General features: G+C 33.3%; 1 protein-coding gene across 12 annotated transcripts in view; it reads right to left on the reverse strand.

Moving 5' to 3' along the window:
• Nucleotides 1-6,909: 6,909 nt before the first annotated feature.
• Nucleotides 6,910-21,630, reverse strand: part of LOC144964457 (unconventional myosin-IXb-like) — a 150,690-nt gene continuing 135,969 nt past the window's right edge. For 9 of the 12 annotated variants that reach the window (XM_078898745.1, XM_078898743.1, XM_078898742.1 and 6 more), the window contains 2 exons: nt 20,648-20,787; nt 6,910-11,786 (listed from right to left, as the gene is read on the reverse strand). In XM_078898745.1, the coding sequence (XP_078754871.1) occupies nt 11,377-11,786; nt 20,648-20,787 (550 nt within the window). In that variant the 3' untranslated portion in view covers nt 6,910-11,376. Of the gene's footprint in view, nt 11,787-16,878; nt 16,898-18,735; nt 18,763-20,647; nt 20,788-21,630 lie in introns of all 12 variants that reach the window. The other 3 variants (XM_078898747.1, XM_078898746.1, XM_078898744.1) reach the window with 2 other exon arrangements.

Consider the following 21,630-nt stretch of genomic DNA (forward strand, 5'->3'; position numbering starts at 1 on the left):
CTCCCAGGTTTGAGAATGTTTACCAAGATGAGGGTCATTTAAATTTAAATCCGATATCGATATATGAAGGACGAGTTTTCTGGCCAAATTTTTAAACACCGTGGGGGTTTTTTCCCCCAGAGTACTGGTCAAACCACTCCATGTATTCTTCTGCTTCCATATTGAAAAAAAAACACAACAAATAAAAAAGGCCAATCTCCATTCATGTTTCTGAACCATTCAAAAAATCTGCCCTTGTAGTTTTTATTGCAGATAACTTAATTTATGTTTTACCCTCTCTGTTTTGAACACCATTACCATCTGTATTATATATATATATATATATATATATATATATATATATATATATATATATATATATATATATATATCCAAGTCTCCAAGGGTCCCCCCACCTCTCCTCCTTGTTCTCTGTGAGATCCATCTCAGTTCAAGGCGACCCTTGGTACGTATAGCATCATGAGATAATAATAGTCACCTTTATCTTATTATTATAATTAACTCCCTTTACTTCTATCCAAATCGTACCGATGCCCCTGCATGATAACGCGAGAGTATATATTATAACTATTTTCTTCAAATGAACATTAAAATGAAATGACTTGCGTGACATCATGATGACAGGATTTTTGATCTTATGTTGACAAGGGGATGACACAACTAATGGAAATAACAAAACAGCCATTTTGTGACCTTTTATATATAGGAGAAAAAAAATCAAATAATAAAAAAAGTTTGTCCAATCTGTGTTCTGTTTGTACATTTGTTTTCCTTCTCTATATAAACTTATTTATCATCATGCCCTTTACCACACAAAGTGTGGCATTTCGTATCAAAGTGATTCAAAGCATCTAGAAGCTGTGAACTAAAAAAAAAAAAAAAGTAATAAACAAACCAATTTGGCGCGTTCTTTCTTAAGGCATGGGATCATGGAACCACAAGATCGTTGTTGTTTGTTGCTTTAGGTCTCTTCCAACACAATTGAGGTTATATGAGAGACCGCTGAAACAAAGAAACAAGCAATCTAACAAAAATCACAAGATCTTATCACTTACAGAAAACATGTGCCAACTATTAATCTGGTTATTCAAACTGGTTTTTAAAGTAACGGATTTATGTGTTTATTGTTATTGTTGTTAGCTGAACAGGGGTTTTGAGCCTGAACCGTTCCGTATTTGGTTGGGTTTGTTTTTTAAAGCTGTTATATTCATTTTTATTTATTACTTTTGACATCTTTTCTCATAACTCCCATCTGACGATATTAATGAACATTCATAAATAATTCTCACTAAACCCCTTGTACTTTTTTGTTTGTTTGTTTGTTTGTTGCTTTAGGTCTCTTCCAACACAATTGAGGTTATATGAGAGACCGCTGAAACAAAAAAACAAGCAATCTAACAAAAATAGTACAAATGTCAATCAAAAGCATAACCTAAAGATATCATAAGCTAAATTATAAATAACCAAGAACAAACAGGCAGAGGATTTACAGGAAAAAAAATATCCCCTGTCAAAAATACAATCACAAACCAAAGAAGCAGGATAGGCTAGTAAAGAGAAGAAGAAACGACATCACTATCGGATCGTACACCAATGCGAACATCATAGGTATATGATTCAAGGGTGATGCTCCCATCCAACCACCCGCCCCTTGTACTCAAACTCAAAGCCAAGCAAATTGAAATGAAAACAGACATAAACTGTATTAATATCGTTGAAGAAGAAGAAGAAAAAAAACAAAGACTTTACAGTATTTATACATCAATACTACAAGGCAGCCTGTTGATATCGTTATCGTAGTGAAGGCAACGGACAGTCAAATGGCCTAGGAATTTTTTTAAAAAACTAATTTTTTAAAAAAGACTGTACACAAATATACCAAAATTGTCTTTTAACAGTAAACTGCCTTACTCTGGAAAAAACAATATTTAAAAATTTGGCCAGAAAACTCATCCTTCAATTATTGATCGATTTAAATGACCCTAGTCTCAAACCTGGGACTTTATTAAAGACCTTAGGAGATCCCACGGTTTGAGAATGTTTGCTCAGCTGAGAGTCATTTAAATCGATCGATATTTGAAGGATGAGTTTTCTGGCCACATTTTTAAAAAATATGAGTTTTTTCCAGAGTATATGGCAGTTTACTGGTAAAAGGAACAGGCAATATTTGGTAATGAGACCCAACGGGTGATCCAAGCGGTGAATGGAATCGTTGGAGCCAAAGCAATAACTGCTTCGAGTAGAGAACTTGGAACAAAAATGTTATAATGAATTTCTGTCAACAATTTCTTTGCTAGGGCATCACGGGATTACCAGAGGTAACAACGGAAAATATAAAATTCAAAAAGGTTTTATATAATATTCGCACACACGAAAAAATATATAGTTAAAATAAATCAATTAATGACTATATACTACTACTTATAATAATAATAATAATAATAATAATAATAATAATAATAATAATAATAATAATGATAATAATAATAACAATAATAATAATAATAATAATAATAATAATAATAATAATAATAATAATAATAATAATAATAATAATAATAATGACAACAATAATAACAATAATAATAATAATAATAATAATAATAATAATAATAATAATAATAATAATAATAATAATGATGATGATGACGATGACGATGATGATGATGATGATGATGATGATGAACTTACATGTGGGCAAAGTACAACAAAAAGAGAAAGAACGTTCTTTTTACAAAATAAGCAATTTAATATTTTTGGAAAGAGAAGCACTTTTCGCTCCAAAATATAAAATTTTGAAAACAAAACAAAACAAAAAAAAACAACACACACACAAAAAAAAACCATAATAATAATAAATTTCATGGGAGGCAGGACAAGACTCAAAAATTCCCATTACAGATTTGTTTAACTTACTCAATCCTACAGATCTTTGCTACTTTTCAAAATTGGAAAAAAAAAAGGTATTAAAAATGAGCATGAACATACAAAGTTTTATTCAACTATTATTAACATGTAAAAACTAAAAACAATAGCTTTGATACAACACCTATAATTTGTCTCATAAAAATGTAATAAATAGTCATGGGGTTAAATTAACCCGGGTAAACTACGGATATAGTCGGCGTTAGGGTTGAGTGAGTTAAATGAAGATTTCAGAAACCTATAGGAACTCAAGTTCATCCTGGTGTATTGCAGTAAAAAAAAGGTTAAAGTTCACTTTTTTTTGGTATACAAACATTCTTTTTAAATACCCGAGAGTCGAATAGTCTACAATGAAATATAGAAAAAATATCTCATGTTAAGAGATTTTCTGATGTTGGAAAACAATAATACAAACAGCATAATAAAAAAATGTGTGCATGTGTGTTTCTTTGTGTTTTTTTTTTTTGAAAGATAAAATTTTAAAAATAATACTAATAATAATACAGGTACAAAGTCTAACCAATTTATAACCAAAATAAAAATAATATGGTTTTTATTATCATTATAGAGTACTTGAATGGAAAAATAAATATACGGAAAGAAATTTGAACATCTTACGGTCAAGTCAATTCAAATGCAAAATCTTGGTTCTGGAAAACTAAAACAAAAAAGTGTCAGTGTCATATTTTTTTCTTCTGTATTCCAACATAATGAATAAATAGAAAACTCAACTCACTCACTCTCTCTCTCTCCCTCTCTTACACCCCCCCCCCCCCCCCCAACACACACACACCCACACACACACACACACAAACACCCACACAAAATTCCTAGAGGTGATCTGGAGGATATGTTTTTCAAAGTGTTATCGATAAATCAATCGATTCCTTTAAATAGTCCTTCATTTATATATTTATATCGATATATATTTTTTTGGAAAAACAACAAAAACAAAACCAGGAAGCGGGTGGGAGAACCAGTATCAGTTGTCAATAGTTTCTATTTGAGTTGTGTACAAATGAAAGTATTCATCTCAAAAGCACTTTCGAACACACAAGAACACAAAAATGGGGCCAAAAAAAAAAACAAAAAAAAAAAAAGAAAGAAAAAGGACAAATCTTGCTCTAAGCATTGAGGACAACAAAACAAAAAAAAAAAAAAAAAAACAAAAAAAAAAGAGGGAGAGGGGAGACAAGAAGGGGTGGGGGATAACAAATGAAGACAAATCTTGCTCTAAGCGTTGAGAACATTTTTTTTTTTTTAAATAAAAAAGTTAAATTGTAAAAACCGATATAATTGGCGATAGGGCAGCTTTGGTGGGAAGACAGATGAAAATTTGGTGCAGGGAAAAAAAGCAGAAATAACATGAAGAAAAAAACTGTTTCAATTTGTTTCTTTATCAAAAGTGCGTATCAAAGTAGAAAATAAAGTGTCATTTATGATTAAACTTGAGCAATGAAGTCAATTTTTCTTCCCTTGTTTTTCTAACAGTTTTATGTTTGTTTTTAAGAGTTTTACGGCACTAGCAACACATCGAGGTCATATCAGCACCAGTAAAAAGGAAGAAAATGGGATAGTAATAAGTTCTAGAATTACAATTAAAGCACCCAAGAAAAGGTAAGACAAAGGGAAATTCTTTCAAATAGGAAACAGATGTAGAGCACACTATCAGAGATTTCATCCAGTCTCATCCAGACACAAGCACAGGACCCCACTAAGAGGAATACACTCAAATGATTACAAATCACAAATAATATGTAAACAAAACATAATACAGCGCATAACAGTCAGAAAGATGATTTACAAGGAAAAAACGATCATTTCCCAAAACTACAGATTTGACCATTTCCCTCCAGCCAGGGCCTGGACAAAACCACATAACCTCATTCCAAGACAAAGACCGAAAGCAAGTTGGAAAACAGATATAGAAGGATAGAAGACACAGTAAGTGCTAAGTGCCTGCCTGCCCACTATGGGAGGTGATAAAAGACCATCCAGGTCCTTGTGTTTGTGAGGCATGTGTTGAGTGTTAGTGAGGCATGTGTTGAGTGTTAGTGAGGCATGTGTTGAGTGTTTGTGAGGCATGTGTTGAGTGTTAGTGAGGCATGTGTTGAGTGTTTGTGAGGCATGTGCTTGTGTACTTGTATCACTGAGTTTTCAGGGCTGCCAACATTAAAAATTCTTTCCCGATATCATCTTGTTTGTTTTGTTTTTAAGGGTTTTACGGCGCTTGCAACACATTTAGGTTATATCAGCGCCAGTAAAAAGGAAGAAATTGGGATAGTAAAAAGTTTTAGAATTACAATTAAAGCACCAAAGAAAAAGTAAGACAAAGGGGAACTGAGAACAAATAGGGATCAGATGTAGATTCCAAGAGCATACCACCAATGTACTTAGTTTGAAATCACCTACAAGTCTCATCCAGACACAAGCACAAAATCCAACAAAGAGGAATACACTCAAATGCTTACATCATACATTAAAAATAAAAATAATAATACATAACAGAGAGATGATTTACAAGGAAAAAAAATATCATCTCCCAAAACAATAACTATGCATTTGACTGTTTCCCTCCCAGCTAGGATTCCGGCGAGGGCCAGGACAAAACCAAGTAATCTCATTCCGAGACAAAGACAGAAAGCATGTTGGAAAACATATATAAGGGGATAGAAGACATAGTATGTACCTCCCTGCCCGCTATGGGAGGTCAGGATCCCCACCCAGCGATATCATCTTAATTATTTAGGAAAATATATATCCTGACATTGTAGTCGTGCTCTTCAGAAGTGTCATATGTATTTACATGTGCATGTCATGTGATCATTTTATTAAATTTTAATAATTTTTGTATTAATTGATAAATTATAATGATAAAAAAAAAAATCTGGAAAGAGAAGACAAAAGAGGCAGGATTGCAAGGCCTGACACGTTACAAACAATAAACTAGCATTTTCATAAATAATAAATAAGTGTCCATTTGACATGGGTCAGAATTTATGTTTTTGTTTCTTCGGTGTTTAACTGAAATTGCAACAGTCTTAGATTAAATCAGCACACAGTAACAAGGATGAAAATGGGAGCAGTCGTTGAGATTATAGAGATTGGTAGTTTTTATTATTTCAGGGTAAAACAAGAAATCAACAAAGAAAGGTTCGGATCAACAGATTCAGCAAAATAGAAAAGACTGCAAGAGTTGTCTTTCCCAAATCACAAGGCAAAGTCAGCCTCAGCTCTGAGTGAGGGTTTTGCAATGTTTCTTAGTGGTTACAAAATACACAGCTATTATTAGCCTAACAGTCCGAACCAATAATTTTTGTAAAATAATAAAGCAGAGCATATTTTTAAAAAAATTCAAAAAATTGAAAGCATGGATGGAAAAAATCAGTTAAATATCTACCACTGCTTTGAATTAAACTCGTCTTCATTACATGAAAACTTTTTAGTTTCGTTGCTCCTGATGTTTTTTCTCCTTTAAATATAAGATTTACGTTAATCTCTTTTTCTTATCAATAATACCGTTTTCACCCCAATAAATAAATACCTTTTTTTTCTTTGATTATAATTATAATCCCTAAAGATAAAGATCTGAGTGTGGGTTCAAATCTATTGCTTGAATATCACATCAATACCGTGTATATATATAAGAATTTATTTCACTCCTGCTCGTGTTGTTTTCCATATACATTAGAAATTTAGCAACAGTTTTCACCAGTCAACTGCCGTACTCTGGAAAAACATGTATCTAAAAACTGGCCAGAAAACGCGTCATTCAAATATCGATAAATTTAAATGACCCTCATCTGGGCAAAAACTCTCAAACCTGAGACTGTAAAGTTCTCCATCAAGAGCCAGGTTCAGACCCGCCTTATTGATAAATTTTTCAAATTCGTCATTTCTAGGAGATAAAAATTGTAGTGACTTTAACTTCAATACCCAACAATTTTCCCTCAAAAAAGATTAAATTATGTCGAGGTCGACTGATTTTTTGGGATGGGATTTTTTTCTTGTTTTTATTCTTTCTTGCTTTGTCTGACACCTTTCATAAACACTTGTTGACTTGTTCAGATCTTCAGATTTGAGAGATTTTGCCCAGACGAGGGTCATTTAAATTGATCGATATTTGAATGACGGATTTTCTTGCCAAATTTTTTAATGCATGTTTTTCTAAAGTGCGGCAGTTAACTGGTTATAAAACATCATACAATTATCAACGTGTGACCGATGAAGATAAAAAGATAATCTCAGGGATTACATAGATCAATGAAGGCACTAGAACTTGACAGCAAAGAAAGCATCACATTGAGTCGATATTGCTTCACAGAAAATATAATAGAGAAAGAAAGACACGCATTACATTCTAACACAATGATAAAAAATATAAGAGATGCTACAGGACTAAGAGAGCATCTCTGGTCGTACGTAAACCTTGATTTATATCGTGAGAGGATAACATGGAAACAAGATCAAGGCTATATTGACATGAACAGACTGTAGAATTAGTTGAGAGAGATAGGGGGGCAGGGGGGGGGGAGAGAGAGAGAGAGAGAGAGAGAGAGAGAGAGAGAGAGAGAGAGAGAGAGAGAGAGAGAGAGAGAGAGAGAGAGAGAGAGAGAGAGAGAGAGAGAGAGAGAGAGGGGGGAGAGAAGTGGACGTGTATTTGTGTCTTTAAAGCTTGTTCAGCCCTCGTGACATTTTTCAGTCTTCATGAGTTTGAATCAAAACTAATACCAACTGTAGATAAAGCGAAAAGAAAAGTTTGATTTAACTTAATTGGGAAATGGTTCCTTTAAATGCAAGCCATTTGCGATATTGCGATGATTTCACGAATGCCAATGAAAATGGATGCAGTGTGAAAGATGACACGTCTGAGATGCCATACGTGTATGTTTTGTGACAAGACCGGGATTCATTATTGTAGCATAAATCTAAACATCTCACATGTTATCTTATTAATAAATATTAGTGTCAGTGCATGACATAATCAGTCGGAAGGTGAAAATTTTGGATTTGCATGTTTTTTTTCTTTTCATATTCTGAAAGCATATGCTCCCCAGAGCATTTTAATCTTTATTTGAAGTAAATCGCGTGATTTTTCATGAAGTTATGATCAGATGTATGGGAAAGGTATCCAGCAACTTTTCTCAAAATTCATACTTTTTCAACTTGACTAGCTGTAAAAAATATTTAGAAGTGAAATTAATCTTTGATAATTAATGAAGATGTACAAAAAGGGTTGATTTAATCATTTATGACAAAAACTCATTTTTGATCAAAATTGACCTTCTAACTAAACTTGGCAATATCTCAGTTCAAACCTTTTCACCATCCGATTGATTATGTCATTCACTATAACATTTATAAAATAAATATACATTTAATAAATAATGACATTCCAATCTGATTCAAGTTTCTCTCATGAAATCTTTGTACAAAAGCCTTGTTTGCTTCTTCTCAATATAAATCAAAGCGTTACCAAGAGGACCTGCCGAAGATCAATGATAATCTGAGCCTTCCTGGTACATCATTTCCTCCATTACTATAACCTCCACGTCTATTTGGATTGAAGACAAATATCAATGAGGACAGCTGTGTATAAATTAAAATTGCAATCTTCCGCACTGCATCGCTGAATGCTGTCATCTAGACATTCCATGAAGGAATATATAAGATAATCCATGAAACAAACGTCTAATGCCACAGAAACACCAATGTTGTATAAAGCTTTGATATATATTCAATGAATTTTACACTTCATCAGCATTCCTAGAAAAGCTTATATCTCGACTGACAAAAGTAAAATCATCATATTTGAATGTTTGAATATATAGGCCTGAATTATGAGGTGATGTATTCCTTCTCATTTAAGTCCCCTTCTTCTAAACGTCCCAGCTTGAGGATTCCCAGATCTTCAATACAACAATGCATTAAACTTACAATGATGCACTGGACTAAGCCCACATCTAATTATTTAAATCAGTGCTGATGGTGACAAAAAGGGAAAAAGGAGGAAAGTTATGAATGGTTTTCTTTACGCCACATATTTACTTCACTAACTCCCACTTTTAGAGCCATTGAGATGATAAACTACTCTAGCTATCTTCTGGATAGTTGGGGAAACTGCACCAGTTTGTTCCACCACACATCAAATCTCTCAAAGCCAGAAAATTTGATTGAGGATAATGTCATTTTTTAAAGGAGGAAATTCCTCCTCTGAAACAAAAATCGCGGATTTCCGCGGATCCGAGGAAAACCATCAGCACTGTTAAATGTTATTGTTAAAAACAAGCTTGTTCTGCGCTGCGTTTTTTTTGGTATACTTTTGTGATTTTCAAAAGAACTTATGATAGATTTTCAAGTATCCTTTGACACAGAAGGAACTACTCGACTTCCTTCCTTCATTATTTAGACACTTAAAATAGAATATTGCAATTAGTGTGGCTATGTGGTCTTGTGGTATGACACTCGCTTTCGAATTGGAAGGTCCCGTGTTGCTTGACACATGGCTGAGTCCTTGGAAAAGGCTCTTTACTTACATTCTATCAGGTGTAAAATGAGGACCTGGCCGTTAACAGTGTTGTCTTTGTCGGAAAAAAAATTGAAATATCGCCTAACAGGCGTCATGTCTCGTCCTACATATTAAGTGTTGCTGTTGGCCAGGGAACCCTTGTAAAGCACATTGAGCAAGTTTAGTGGATATTGCGCTTTATAAAAGCTCAATGATGAATTAGACTGTATGAATCAAGACTTGCTGCAATGATGGATTGTAAAACAATGGGCGAGTCAGAAACAGTTTCCAAACCTTAGTACACCTAGTAGTATCATCAATCTTAACAACTTAACTGGCATACTCTGGAAAGACAAGTATTTGGCCAGAAAACTTGTCCTTCAAATAATCGATCAATTTAAATGAACCTCATCTTGGCAAAAACTCTCAAACCTGGGTCTGCAAAGTCCCAGGTTTGAGTGTTTTTTTCCAAGATAAAGGTCATTTAAATCGATTGATATTTGAAGGACGAGTTTTCTGGCCCAATTTTTTAATGCATGTCTTGCCAGAGAACGTCAATTAACTGGTAAAACCAGGTCCTCTATTAAAGCAAAACAAGAATAGTGAATAGTTTAGTTGATTTAAGAGAAAGAAGCCAAGGTGTGATATCTTACTAGAGGGCAAGAAATAGACGATTGGATTGGTCAATAATTATTGTAGTGATTCATATCGTGATTTAAGTAACAACAGAATGAGAATGAAATATACAAATATAATGGTTAAGACCATTCACGCCTGCATGAATGAACTAACATCTGTGATATTAATATTAAATATGAATTGGTACACTCATAATGTGTACTGAATAAAATCGTGTAACAATATAACGTGTGATCAAAGGTAACATCGTCATTCTCTAAAATCAATCTGAAAGTTTTGACAAAAACATTCGAGTAAATTTCTTATAAAACTGTTCTCCTTGTGCTCGTATCACTCTTTGTATCGGATAGCAATACACTGACTCAATATAAAGTTCTCAAACTCTCCTCTGCTCTGTCCACGGCACACAACAATGTCTGGATTAACTCACTCAATCCTAGAGATTTTTACTACTTTTCAAAATTGGAAGAAATGTATTAAAAATGAACATGTGCATAGATAGTTTTATTCAACTATCATTAACATGCAAAAATGAAAAACATTAGCTTTGATACTACGCCTATAATTTGTCTCAGAAAAATGTAATAAATAGGCATGGGGTAAAAGTAACCCGGGTAAACTATGGATATAGTCGGCATTAGGGTTGAGTGAGTTAAAATCCCAGCTTTCGTTTCTCACACCCCCGACCCACAATTCCGTTTTTTCACACCCTACCCACAATGCAACAGAACCACATTTTCTTTGCCAATCATCCAGTCCAGTTTTTGCATGCTTAAAAATCCTTAAACTCATTTGCTTCTTGTTTGTAAAAGAATTACGGGGCTTAATTTTAATTAATTGCTTTGAAAATGGTGCTCACATCAATCGCATGCCCAATTTTACCCAACCTGACCATCTACCATTTAAAAATATTCCGAAGTGCTGTTCCTTTATTGTTTTTAGATTTGATAATTAGTAGGAATGAAATTGACATCACTCAGCTCTCTGTTATGTTTTTTTTTAGTCAGCCATTTTTATGAGAAGTTCTCACTAAATTGTATTAATCAGACTATAAACGTTTAGGGTTACGCATAGTTTTGTGTGTTAAAACGTTATATCTGGCTGGTGGATGTTATGAGTTTTTAAAAACTAAATTCATAGCATCAATAGACAGATGATAATACCTAGCTCATTCCCCATCATTATCTCAGCCCCCTAGCCCTCCACAACACTTCAAACATGTATGCCTATCGAACATGCCTCTCCCATCTCTCCCACACGCACAAACACACACACACACGCACACACACACACAATAGCTAGCGCTATACCATAATTTCATCTTCGTCCCCAATCTGCAAGATATCTGGCACTGACACGAAACTGGACTGCTGAACAAACGGGCTATTTATACAGGGGTTGAGGTTTGGGTTAGGGTTGGACCTGGGGCTATGGCGGATCGTAATACTGGAATTGGAGTCCGGGAAACTGGGCTCGCTGTCGTCCTCGATGACGTTGGATAAACCTGCCGCTTTTCTCCCCTTCCTCTTGTTGTTGTTGTCGCTGGGATGGTTGTTGTGTTGATGACGTTGTTGTTGATGTTGAAGTTGCTGTTGTTGGTTTTCTTTGTCATATTGGTGATTGTGTTGTTGCTGCTGATATCGGGCAGGTGGTCGGCGTTGAGTGGGTCCTGAACTTCTGCCTTTAGTAACATGATGAAGCAAAGGAGGCAGCGCTGTGATGGAAAAGGAGAAAGAAACAAAATTCTGTTTAAAAATCACGTCAGTTTTCTATTTATTTATTTCAAATATCAAAATAATAAATAAGTAAATAAACAAATAAACAAACAAAATAAAATAAATAAATAAATAAATAAATAAATAAATAAATAAATAAATAAATAAATAAATAAATAAATAAATAAATAAATAAATAAATAAATATATAGATAACTAAATGACTGAATACAGACAATAAGTCATGCTAAAAAATATTTTAAAATGCCATGGGCCATTGCTCAAAGAGATATTATAAAAAAAAAAAAGAAAACAAAAAGACGAAGAAGAAGAAGACCTGTCGATAGCAGAAGTGGTTGTAAGATCCAAAACTACCGATAACAGCCATTTATTAATATGAGACTTAGATATTTTAAAAAGTCCATTTTTTTAACAACATAATTCCAATGAGAGCGTCATACTTTATCTAAATTTATTTGAATTCTTTGAAGGCATTTTCATTTAAGGCTGGGCTATCTGTTATTAATTCTAACAAATTGATGATGAACAAATCAGAAAAATGTTATAAAAACACGAATTTTGTTTCACGGCTTAAAACAAATAAAAACTGGCATAATCATTGTTCGTTCTTCTTTTTAAATTTTTTTTTTTTTTACTACATTGGGTTTTGAAAGGAAGTGGTGATTTCGTTTTTATTCGAAATAACGAGTTAGGTTCCTGAAACAATGAATTTTAAAAATTAAAAAAATCAAAGGTTCGCATTAAATGAATCAATTTTAATATTGTTTACAGCTACAATTTCATTTCTCTCAAAAGACATTCTATTATTTCCTGCAATCTGGACTGTCCATGTCAAGTCTCCAAATGAACTCAGCAGATGATGACCGTTATCATCGGGAAATTCCTGGAAATTCCACGGACACAGTCCCACTTTCAACCTCCCTTTTGTTTTGATTTTTCCAATCTTTTTTTTTTTATCGTTATGCAAGAAATACAATGTGAATTTTAAGAAATTCAACTGCTGCTACTGCTGAATGGCAGCTGATGCACAGGGATCATTGTTTTGTTTTTATTTTATTTTTTTTAAAATTTTAATTTATTTATTTATTTTTGTTTTGTTTTTTTGTTACATGAAATAGAACCAAAAGACAAACTTAACCTTCAGATTAAAAAGGAAAGAGATGATGTGGTACGCCACTACCACATCATCTCATTCATCTGTGGTGTTTCAATCATCCTGTTTTGTTGATAAAGGGGAAACCCGAAACGTTCATTTGATCTGTTTTTGTAATTAAATTGAAGCTTACATTCAACTTCACGTTATTATTTATTGTATTTCTTTGAGCTTCGAGCAGCAACATTTACACTGTTGGGAGGATGGCATGGTGATGAACAAATCAGAAAAATGTTATAAAAACACGAATTTTGTTTCACGGCTTAAAATAAATAAAAACTGCCATAATCATTATTCTTTCTCCTTTTTAAATTTTTTTTTTTGAAAGAGTGTGTATGAAACAGTGCCAGACAAATCAAGAAAGAAAAACACATGAACAAAAAAAATCCCCAAAAATCAGTTTTCCGCGAGAACATTTTGGGAATTATTTTTTTCCTTCTACATTTCTTTCTTGCTTTGTCTGCCACTGTTTCATACACACTTGTTCAGGTTTTTATCTTACACCAGTGCCTGCTCCCTAATTTCTAAATCTGATCTGAATAAAATCCTTGACAATTTGAGATGATGTTGATAATAAAGATCATGATGACAATAATGACAACAACGATATCAACAATGGTGGTAGTGGTGGTGGTGGTGGTGGTGGGGACGGTGATGGTTGTGCCAGTAGAGATACTGATAATAAATGTGGCCTATCAAATCTAATTGGTATCATGTCATTGGCATTCCACTGATGACATTTGGATTTAGAGTCAAGAATATGAAATTTGGGAGAAGTTTTATGTTTGTGCGGCTGTGTGGTCTAGTGGAATGACACTCGCTTTCGGATCGGAAGGTCTTGGATTTGAACCTCGCTCAGCGCATAGTTGAGTCCTTGGAGAAGACTCTTTACTCACATTCTCTCACCGTACTCGGGTGTAAAATGAGTACCTGATCGTTAACAGCGTTGTCTCTGTCCGAAAAATTGTAATACAGTATCGTCTAACAGGTGTCATGTCTCGTTCTACATGTTGCGTGTTGCTGTTGGTCAAGACTGTTGGTCACGCACTTTAAGCACATTTAGTGGAAATATTGCGCTATATAAAAGCTCAAGCTCAAGTTTTTGTTGATGTTGTGTCAAATTTGGTCAAGTGTGTTGTATTCGTGGGAAATGACGTTTTAAAATATTTTATTCAAGTAATTTGTCATCAAAGCCCCTTGCAGGGTAGAATTTCATTTCCCACCAATCTGCCCATCTACAGAAAAGGTCTCATGGTTTTTCATTGTACCCTCTTTCCAAAACTTTAAAAAAAGGATCAAAAAAGTATTCTGATAGTTTTTTTTCTCATTCTGCTCCTTCTATTCGGAACTCTCTTCCGATTTCTTCAAGAAAATGTAATACAGGAGCCACTTTCAAGACAAATATTTAGACTTATTTTATTAAAATATATTTGATCGATTAAAACCAATTGTATTGTTTTTTGTTTTTTTATATGAACGTCTTAAGTATGTTTTGTGCATGACTGTAATTGTAGCTTTGATGTTTGTATTGAAAAGGTGCCTAGAGCTGTTTATATATGGAATAGGCGTGGTATAAATGATTTACATTACTATTTTATTATCATCACAGTTTTTTTTTCAAGCTGTTAAAAACATTTTGATTCTCTATTTCGTAGAATAAAAGACTATCTATCAAATATTCCGCAATGAATTTTAATTAAATTTGTGGAGAAATTAATATTTTGATGACTTTAGTGAATATCAGGAAGCACACTTGACGTAATAATGTAGTTAAGAAAAATTCCCCTTAACATTACCGAATATTATTGACTGTTTATAAATTAATTGAAATTCAATTTTCTTTCTTTTTTTTTTTAAAGAAATGAAAAATCCGATATTTCACTGAGCTGCCACTCGTGTCTTCCAAATTGGATACAAATGATGTGTGAAATGTCTGGTGTGAAATGTCTGGAATTAGCAATCATGTTAAAAACTAAAACACCACAAACACCAACGATACTTTATAAGTCGGAAAAGTGAGTTTAACAACAAAGAAGAATGAAAGAATAGATTTATCATGAAATTTTATTTTTTTTTCTACTCGTATTAATAAATAAAGTACCTTCGTTTCTATCCCAGGACATGTTAGTAATAGAAACATTCACTAGAGTAAATGGTAAAAATTAGCTTCTCTTACGTAACAATATCTGCCTAACCAAGGCGAATAGGGGAGATAACCCTTTTACTCAAATGTCAATCGTAATGTCATTCAACCAATTCACTGCAATACCCTGGAAAACTTGCATTAAAAAATTTGGCCAGAAAACTCGCCCTCCAAATTTCGATCGATTTAAATGACCCTCGTCTTGACAAAAACTCTCAAACCTGGGACTTCCAGAAGTCTTGATTAAGGTCCCAAGTTTGAGAGTTTTTGTCAAGATGAGGGTCATTTAAATCTATCGATATTTCAAAAGGCGAGATTTCTGGCCAAATTTTTGACGAGTTTTTCTAGGAGATGTCAGTTAAGCGTTGAATTCCCATCAGTGATGAATCAAAGCATTCATTTCAGCAGGGGGGTTGTTGTCACTGATAAGTAATCTTTTGCCAACAAGATTAAAATATCAGTATAGGATTACAGAACATAACGATTTTGGGTCTGGGTCATCGATGAAACATGAAACGAATGGATAGTGTAAACGTATTATTTCTCATGTGTGACTTCATTTAACAAGAAAAAAAAAAAAAATAAATAAATAAATAAATAAATAAATAAATAAATAAATAAATAAAATAAATATTCAGTCAACAGGAATAGATAGAGGATAATACGAGTCTTTCCATAACTTAAAACAAGAACCATTTGGCGAAAACAAAAAGTGAAAATGTGTAAGAGCAACATGGCTTATGCAAATGCAAGTTTTCTCACTTCGTATTAATTCATAACAATAATTCATGGAAACAGAGTGGAACTTATAAAAAAAAAAATTAAAAAAAATTAAAACCCATTGGGTGATAAATAGTCAGATTTATCTTCGTGTGCAAACGCCATCAACAGTGCTGGGAAGTGCGACATTGAAAAGCACTTTCATTTTCCGTCTTTTACCGTGTGTGTGCAGTTAACATTGCAAAAGAACTTGTTAACATTTCGAAAACATGATAAAAGATAAACAAGGAAAGATGGAGGGGGATGGAGGGTGGGGGGTACTTATTAATCTTACCCACCTTAATGTCTAATATTGTGTTTAGTCCTTCTACCACCAAATAAATATGAATAAAAAATATTTTAAATCTTTGATAAATCAAAATAAAGTGTTAATAAAAGAGAGACAAAAAGTATAGCAAGACTTTTTTTACACAATCAGAACTATACAGTATGGGCACCCGTTGACAGGAAGTTAATACAGTGAAGTGAAAAAAAAAAAAAAAGTTTTTAGATGAGTAAATTTCCCATTTTCCTGGAAAATCATGTTGTTGTTTTTAAATTCTGTGAATTGAATCATATCGTTTAATAATAAATTTAAAAAATTAAATATCAATAGGAAGCTAAAAGGATATAATTTGGAAATTAATCTAATTATTATAAGATAAAATATTGGGGGTTAATATTTTAAAGAATTTATCTCAATGAAACATACCTAAAATTAATAACAAATAAAAAGCAACATAAAAGCAATGTTAAAAAAATAAAAATCTGTATATATTTAAAAAAAAAAAAAAAAAAAAAAAAATTGCAAGCAGATAAAAATAAAAAGTTGGATTAAGCCGATGTTAATGCAAATGGTTTTTCAAGGATTTGCTAATATTAGTACAAAACGGAGGACTGGCAAGCAAAAATATATTAGCGTCACAGACATACTAAACAAATAATGTTTTGTTTTGCTTTGTTTTGTTTTTGTTTAAAAAAAAAAATAAAATAGGAAAGACGTCTTTCTGATTACCTGTTGGGTCGCTGCGTGGCTACAATAAGGTGATGAATTGGAATGGGGGGAGAAAACAAGGGAGAGAAGCAAGGGGTTAATACAAGCTTGTGATTCTAAGCAAAACCTACAAGAAATGCCGTACATTCCTCTATTTAAAAAAAAAAAAAAGATTATTTTTTTTTTGGTTTCCAACCTACGGGGTGATGTTCCATTTCATGCCTTGGAGAAATATGAATATGAATAATTTCTAAATCAAAAAAAAAATAAAATAGAATAAATAAATTTTAAAAAGTAGATAAAAATGTTCTACTTGGAGCCAATACCACATTCTTTACAAAAGATTTATGACAGATAAAAAAAACTTTTTTTTTTCAACTTGAAATGCTTTTTTTTATAAACGATTTAAAAATGACCTATTTCAAAAACTTACAGCAAAAAGACTTTTAAATTGTCTTATATTGACGTCATCTGACACAGTCTGTCAAACACAATAGCATTGGATCCAAGTAGAAAATATATAAATAATTTTTTAAAAACTGAAAACAAGTGGAACAGAGATGGACTGCCTGTTAAATCAATGGAGGTCTATCTCAAACAAAAGGCGGTAGCAAGAGAATTATATATGGGAATAAACAGGATGTACTAAAAACAAGCCATGTCAGGAAAACATAAATAAACACAGCTCGTAATGTTAAGATGTTTATGGCCATGTCAGGAAAACATAAATAAACACAGCTCGTAATGTTAAGATGTTTATAGCCATGTCAGGAAAACATAAATAAACACAGCTCGTAATGTTAAGATGTTTATGACCATGTCAGGAAAACATAAATAAACACAGCTCGTAATGTTAAGATGTTTATAGCCATGTCAGGAAAACATAAATAAACACAGCTCGTAATGTTAAGATGTTTATAGCCATGTCAGGAAAACATAAATAAACACAGCTCGTAATGTTACACTATTAACTTCAATTGTTAATCTCAGTGATAACATTTTCAACATGTCTATTAATATTTTTTAAATAAAAAAATTTACTAATGCTACGGCATGCAAATTAAATATAGTCATATCTCTCCAATCCCAACACATCCGCTCCCAGCATTTTGTCCGGATAACAGAGACATCTGGATAGTGGAAACAGTTTGTAAAGTGTTACAAATAAAGAAAGAAAAAAATCCATTCCCAAGCAGCTTGTCCGGATAATGGAGACATCAGGATTGTGGAGATCCGGATTAAAGAGATGTGACTGTTTATAACACGATTTGAACATGCTGGTACAGATTTCAATTGAAGAAGGCTGCTATAGGATGACTTTGGGTATCAGAGACAAAAGAATGAATAAGACAGTTCTGGAATATTGTTCTTTCAAAGAAAACCTGGAATTTTGTTCTTTCAAGGAAAACCTGGAATATTGCTCTTTCAAAGAAAAGGGAAAATTCTAAAAAGATTTCAAATCATGTGAATAACGGGAGAAATGAACCTCCGCAATAAAATAATTTAATCAAATATTTCTAAATATCCAATCATTTCATAAGACAATAGAAAAGAATTTCGATATGATGACGTCTCATAACATTCTAATCATTACGACCAGCCTTGTAATACGTTTTCCCAACCTGTGATTATTCCACTGTGATTACAACCTTTGCGATTTCTCCACTGCGAATACGTTCTCTAGTAAAGCCCATTAAATAATTTATTAGAATTTGATGAAGCAATACAAAGTGTATGTAGATCAGCACTGCACATTTAATATTTAAAAAAATTGGGAAGGTTATGTTCTTGGGGGGATAGCAATAATTTGTACGTGAAAATAAATTACTAGAGAGAAAAAACAAACTGTTTAAATACCAGAAATAGGACCAATCATACCTTATCATAGCTCCAACTCAAAATCATCTGACAAATAAAAAAAGTTTTATAACACTCGAGAAACGTTTTATCCATACGGAAAAAGGAATTCATTTATCTCTCTCTTTATATCTCCCCCTCTCTCTCCCCCCCCCCCCCCCCCCCCCCAACAATACCCTTATTCCTTTCTCATTGTGATAGAGTTGAGCTCTAGTTTGGAAAAGAATGAAGAGTTTTTTGACAATCTAAAGATCTGAACCAAAAACTAGATGTGCCTAAATGAGTCAATAAAATGGAGAGAAAGATAAAGGAAGTAAATGATGTGACTCGTATATAAGGGAGCAACACGAAACAAACGACATTTCAGCCTTTGGCCTTTTTCAAGTGTTTACTTGAAAAAAGCGAAAGGCCAAAACGTCGCTTGTTTTGTGTTGTTCTCTTATTTATGAGTCACATTTACTCCCTTTATCTTTCTCTCCATAAATATCTGAACAAGAGTGTATGAAACAGTGCCAGGCAAAGCAAGAAAGAAAAATACAAGAAGAAAAAAAACAGCACAAAAAATAAGTCTTTCCCAACTGGGGATCGAACCTCAGACCTCCTGAATACTGAGGTTCGATCCTCAGTCAAAGAAGACTGATTTTTGGGATTTTTTATTTTCCTGTATTTTTCTTTCTTGCTTTGTCTGACATTGTGTTTCATACACTCTTGTTCAGAAGTTTATCTCACACCAAGTGCCTGCTCCCTAATTCATCCCTTTGTCAATCTACACCTTTCTATTCCAAAATGAAATCAGACGTACAAATCAGTGCTTCTGGTTATTATTAAAGATTAGATTTAATGTGGTGACATTAATTATTATTAATAACGAGTTACTTGTGGCATCATCCAAAAAATCAGAGACAGATTAGAGGAATCAATATTGTCGGATATACTCATCAAAAAATAGAATTAAATAGTTAGATGAGGACAAAATCATGGATGGTTACGTGATAAATGTGAAGCTTCTAATTTATTTTTTTTCATCCAAATAATCTTTTTAAAAAAGAAACAAGAAAAAAAAATTGACTATTTATTTATACACACAAAAACGTGGATTAACCCCCCTTACCACCTTACAGCGTTTTCCTCACATTGGGGATGTTGTTAGGTTTTGTGATTTTAAGGATGAGAGTCAGGGAAAAACAAAATGCATTTAAATAATAGAATTTAAGTTCAGGAAACTTTCTGCAGAAAGCTGTGAGGATGAATGTGTATTGTATATTAAAATGTAGGGGCTTTGTATCCATTTCTACATCAATTTGTATAATTCAATTAATATTTCTTTATTTTTAGAATTCATAACTACGTCATAATTAAGTCTCCTTTAACTCACTTAAGCCTAACACCGATTGTATCCGTAGTTTACCCGGGTTACATTTCCCCCATGTCTATTTATTACAGTTTTCTGAGACAAATTATAGGCGTAGTATTAAAGCTAATGTTTTTAGTTTTTGCATGTTAATGGTAGTTGAATAAAACTAACTATGTACATGCTCAATTTTAATACATTTCTTCCAATTTTGAAAAGTAGCCAAAATCTCTAGGATTGAGTGAGCTAATGTGTGAGACCGTATGTCAGGCTTGTAAGGTGGTATGGTCTGTTAACTTTAAATAAACTTTGAACAAAATGTAAAAAAAAAAAAAAAAAAAAAAAAAAAAGCACATCAAACATACAGATTCATCAGCCGTTTGTTTGGCTATTGTGATAAATGGTCAGGAAGGATGATCAAAAAGGGGGGGAAGGAGGAAAAGGTCAAATAAACAATCCAAAATTGAAAAAAAAAATAAAAAAAATTAAAAATGAAATAAAAAAGTTTTTTAAAATAATTTTTTTCTAAAGCTACATTCAAAACAGTAAGTGATCAAACAGAAACCAAACATGAAATCTTACACGGCACATTGCTGAAGTCCACGTCATCGCTAATACTGTATATATCACTTCCTGTTTCCAGCTCGTCACCAGACAGAACGTCTTCGTCGCTGCTGGCTTGCCGGGTTTCCAGGAGAGGAAGTTTGTAGGTCAATTTGTCCCTAAAGATAGTCATGAAAGAGATGTTAGTACATTTGTGTACCAGTAGTGCACACATGATTCACTGTATCAACCTTAGTATAGCCGATTAACTGTTTCAAATACCATCATCAAAGTTTGTGTCGTCATCATCATATCATCATCATCATCATCATCATTATCATCATTATTTTAATCATCATCATCATCATTATCGTAGTCATAGTCGTCGTTGCCATCATCATCAAAGTCATCATCATCATCATCATCATCAGAGTCATCGTCGCTATTGCCATCATCATCATCATCATCATCATCATCATCATCATCATCATTGTCGTCATTGCCATCATCATCAGAGTCATCGTCGCTATTGCCATCATCATCATCATCATCATCATTGTCGTCATTGCCATCATCATCATCATCATTATTATGATCACCATAATCAAAGTCATCGAAACCATTATCATCATCATCATTCCACCGCCACTACGACTGCTGCCATCTCTACCACCACCAATCAGACTTAATTTCATTCCTGCTCCATAACTCAATACCATTGGCTGCACTGTACGGCCAGAGTAGAATCTGTTCTACTGGCCAATGGCCGCGCGGCCAGTCTTGAAAGGCAAAAACAATAATGTAATCCAATCCTACTTTCTACAAAAATACTATGAATGGTGTCATTTCTTTCATCAGAACATTCAGTTGTCCTTAGCGGGGGGGGGGGGGGGGGGGGGGTATTTTAATTGAGATTTTGGGTCGAATTTGAATGTCACGTTGTCTTAGCTTGTCATTTTCATGCTGCCTCAATCAGGTGTCAGCCATTTTGTGACGGAAATCTGAATATAGCCTCAGCGCTC

This window comes from Berghia stephanieae, chromosome 2 (genome assembly GCF_034508935.2).
Source record: "Berghia stephanieae isolate SIO BIC M18660-M18661 chromosome 2, UCSD_Bste_1.3, whole genome shotgun sequence".
NCBI classification, from domain to species: Eukaryota; Metazoa; Mollusca; class Gastropoda; order Nudibranchia; family Aeolidiidae; genus Berghia; species Berghia stephanieae.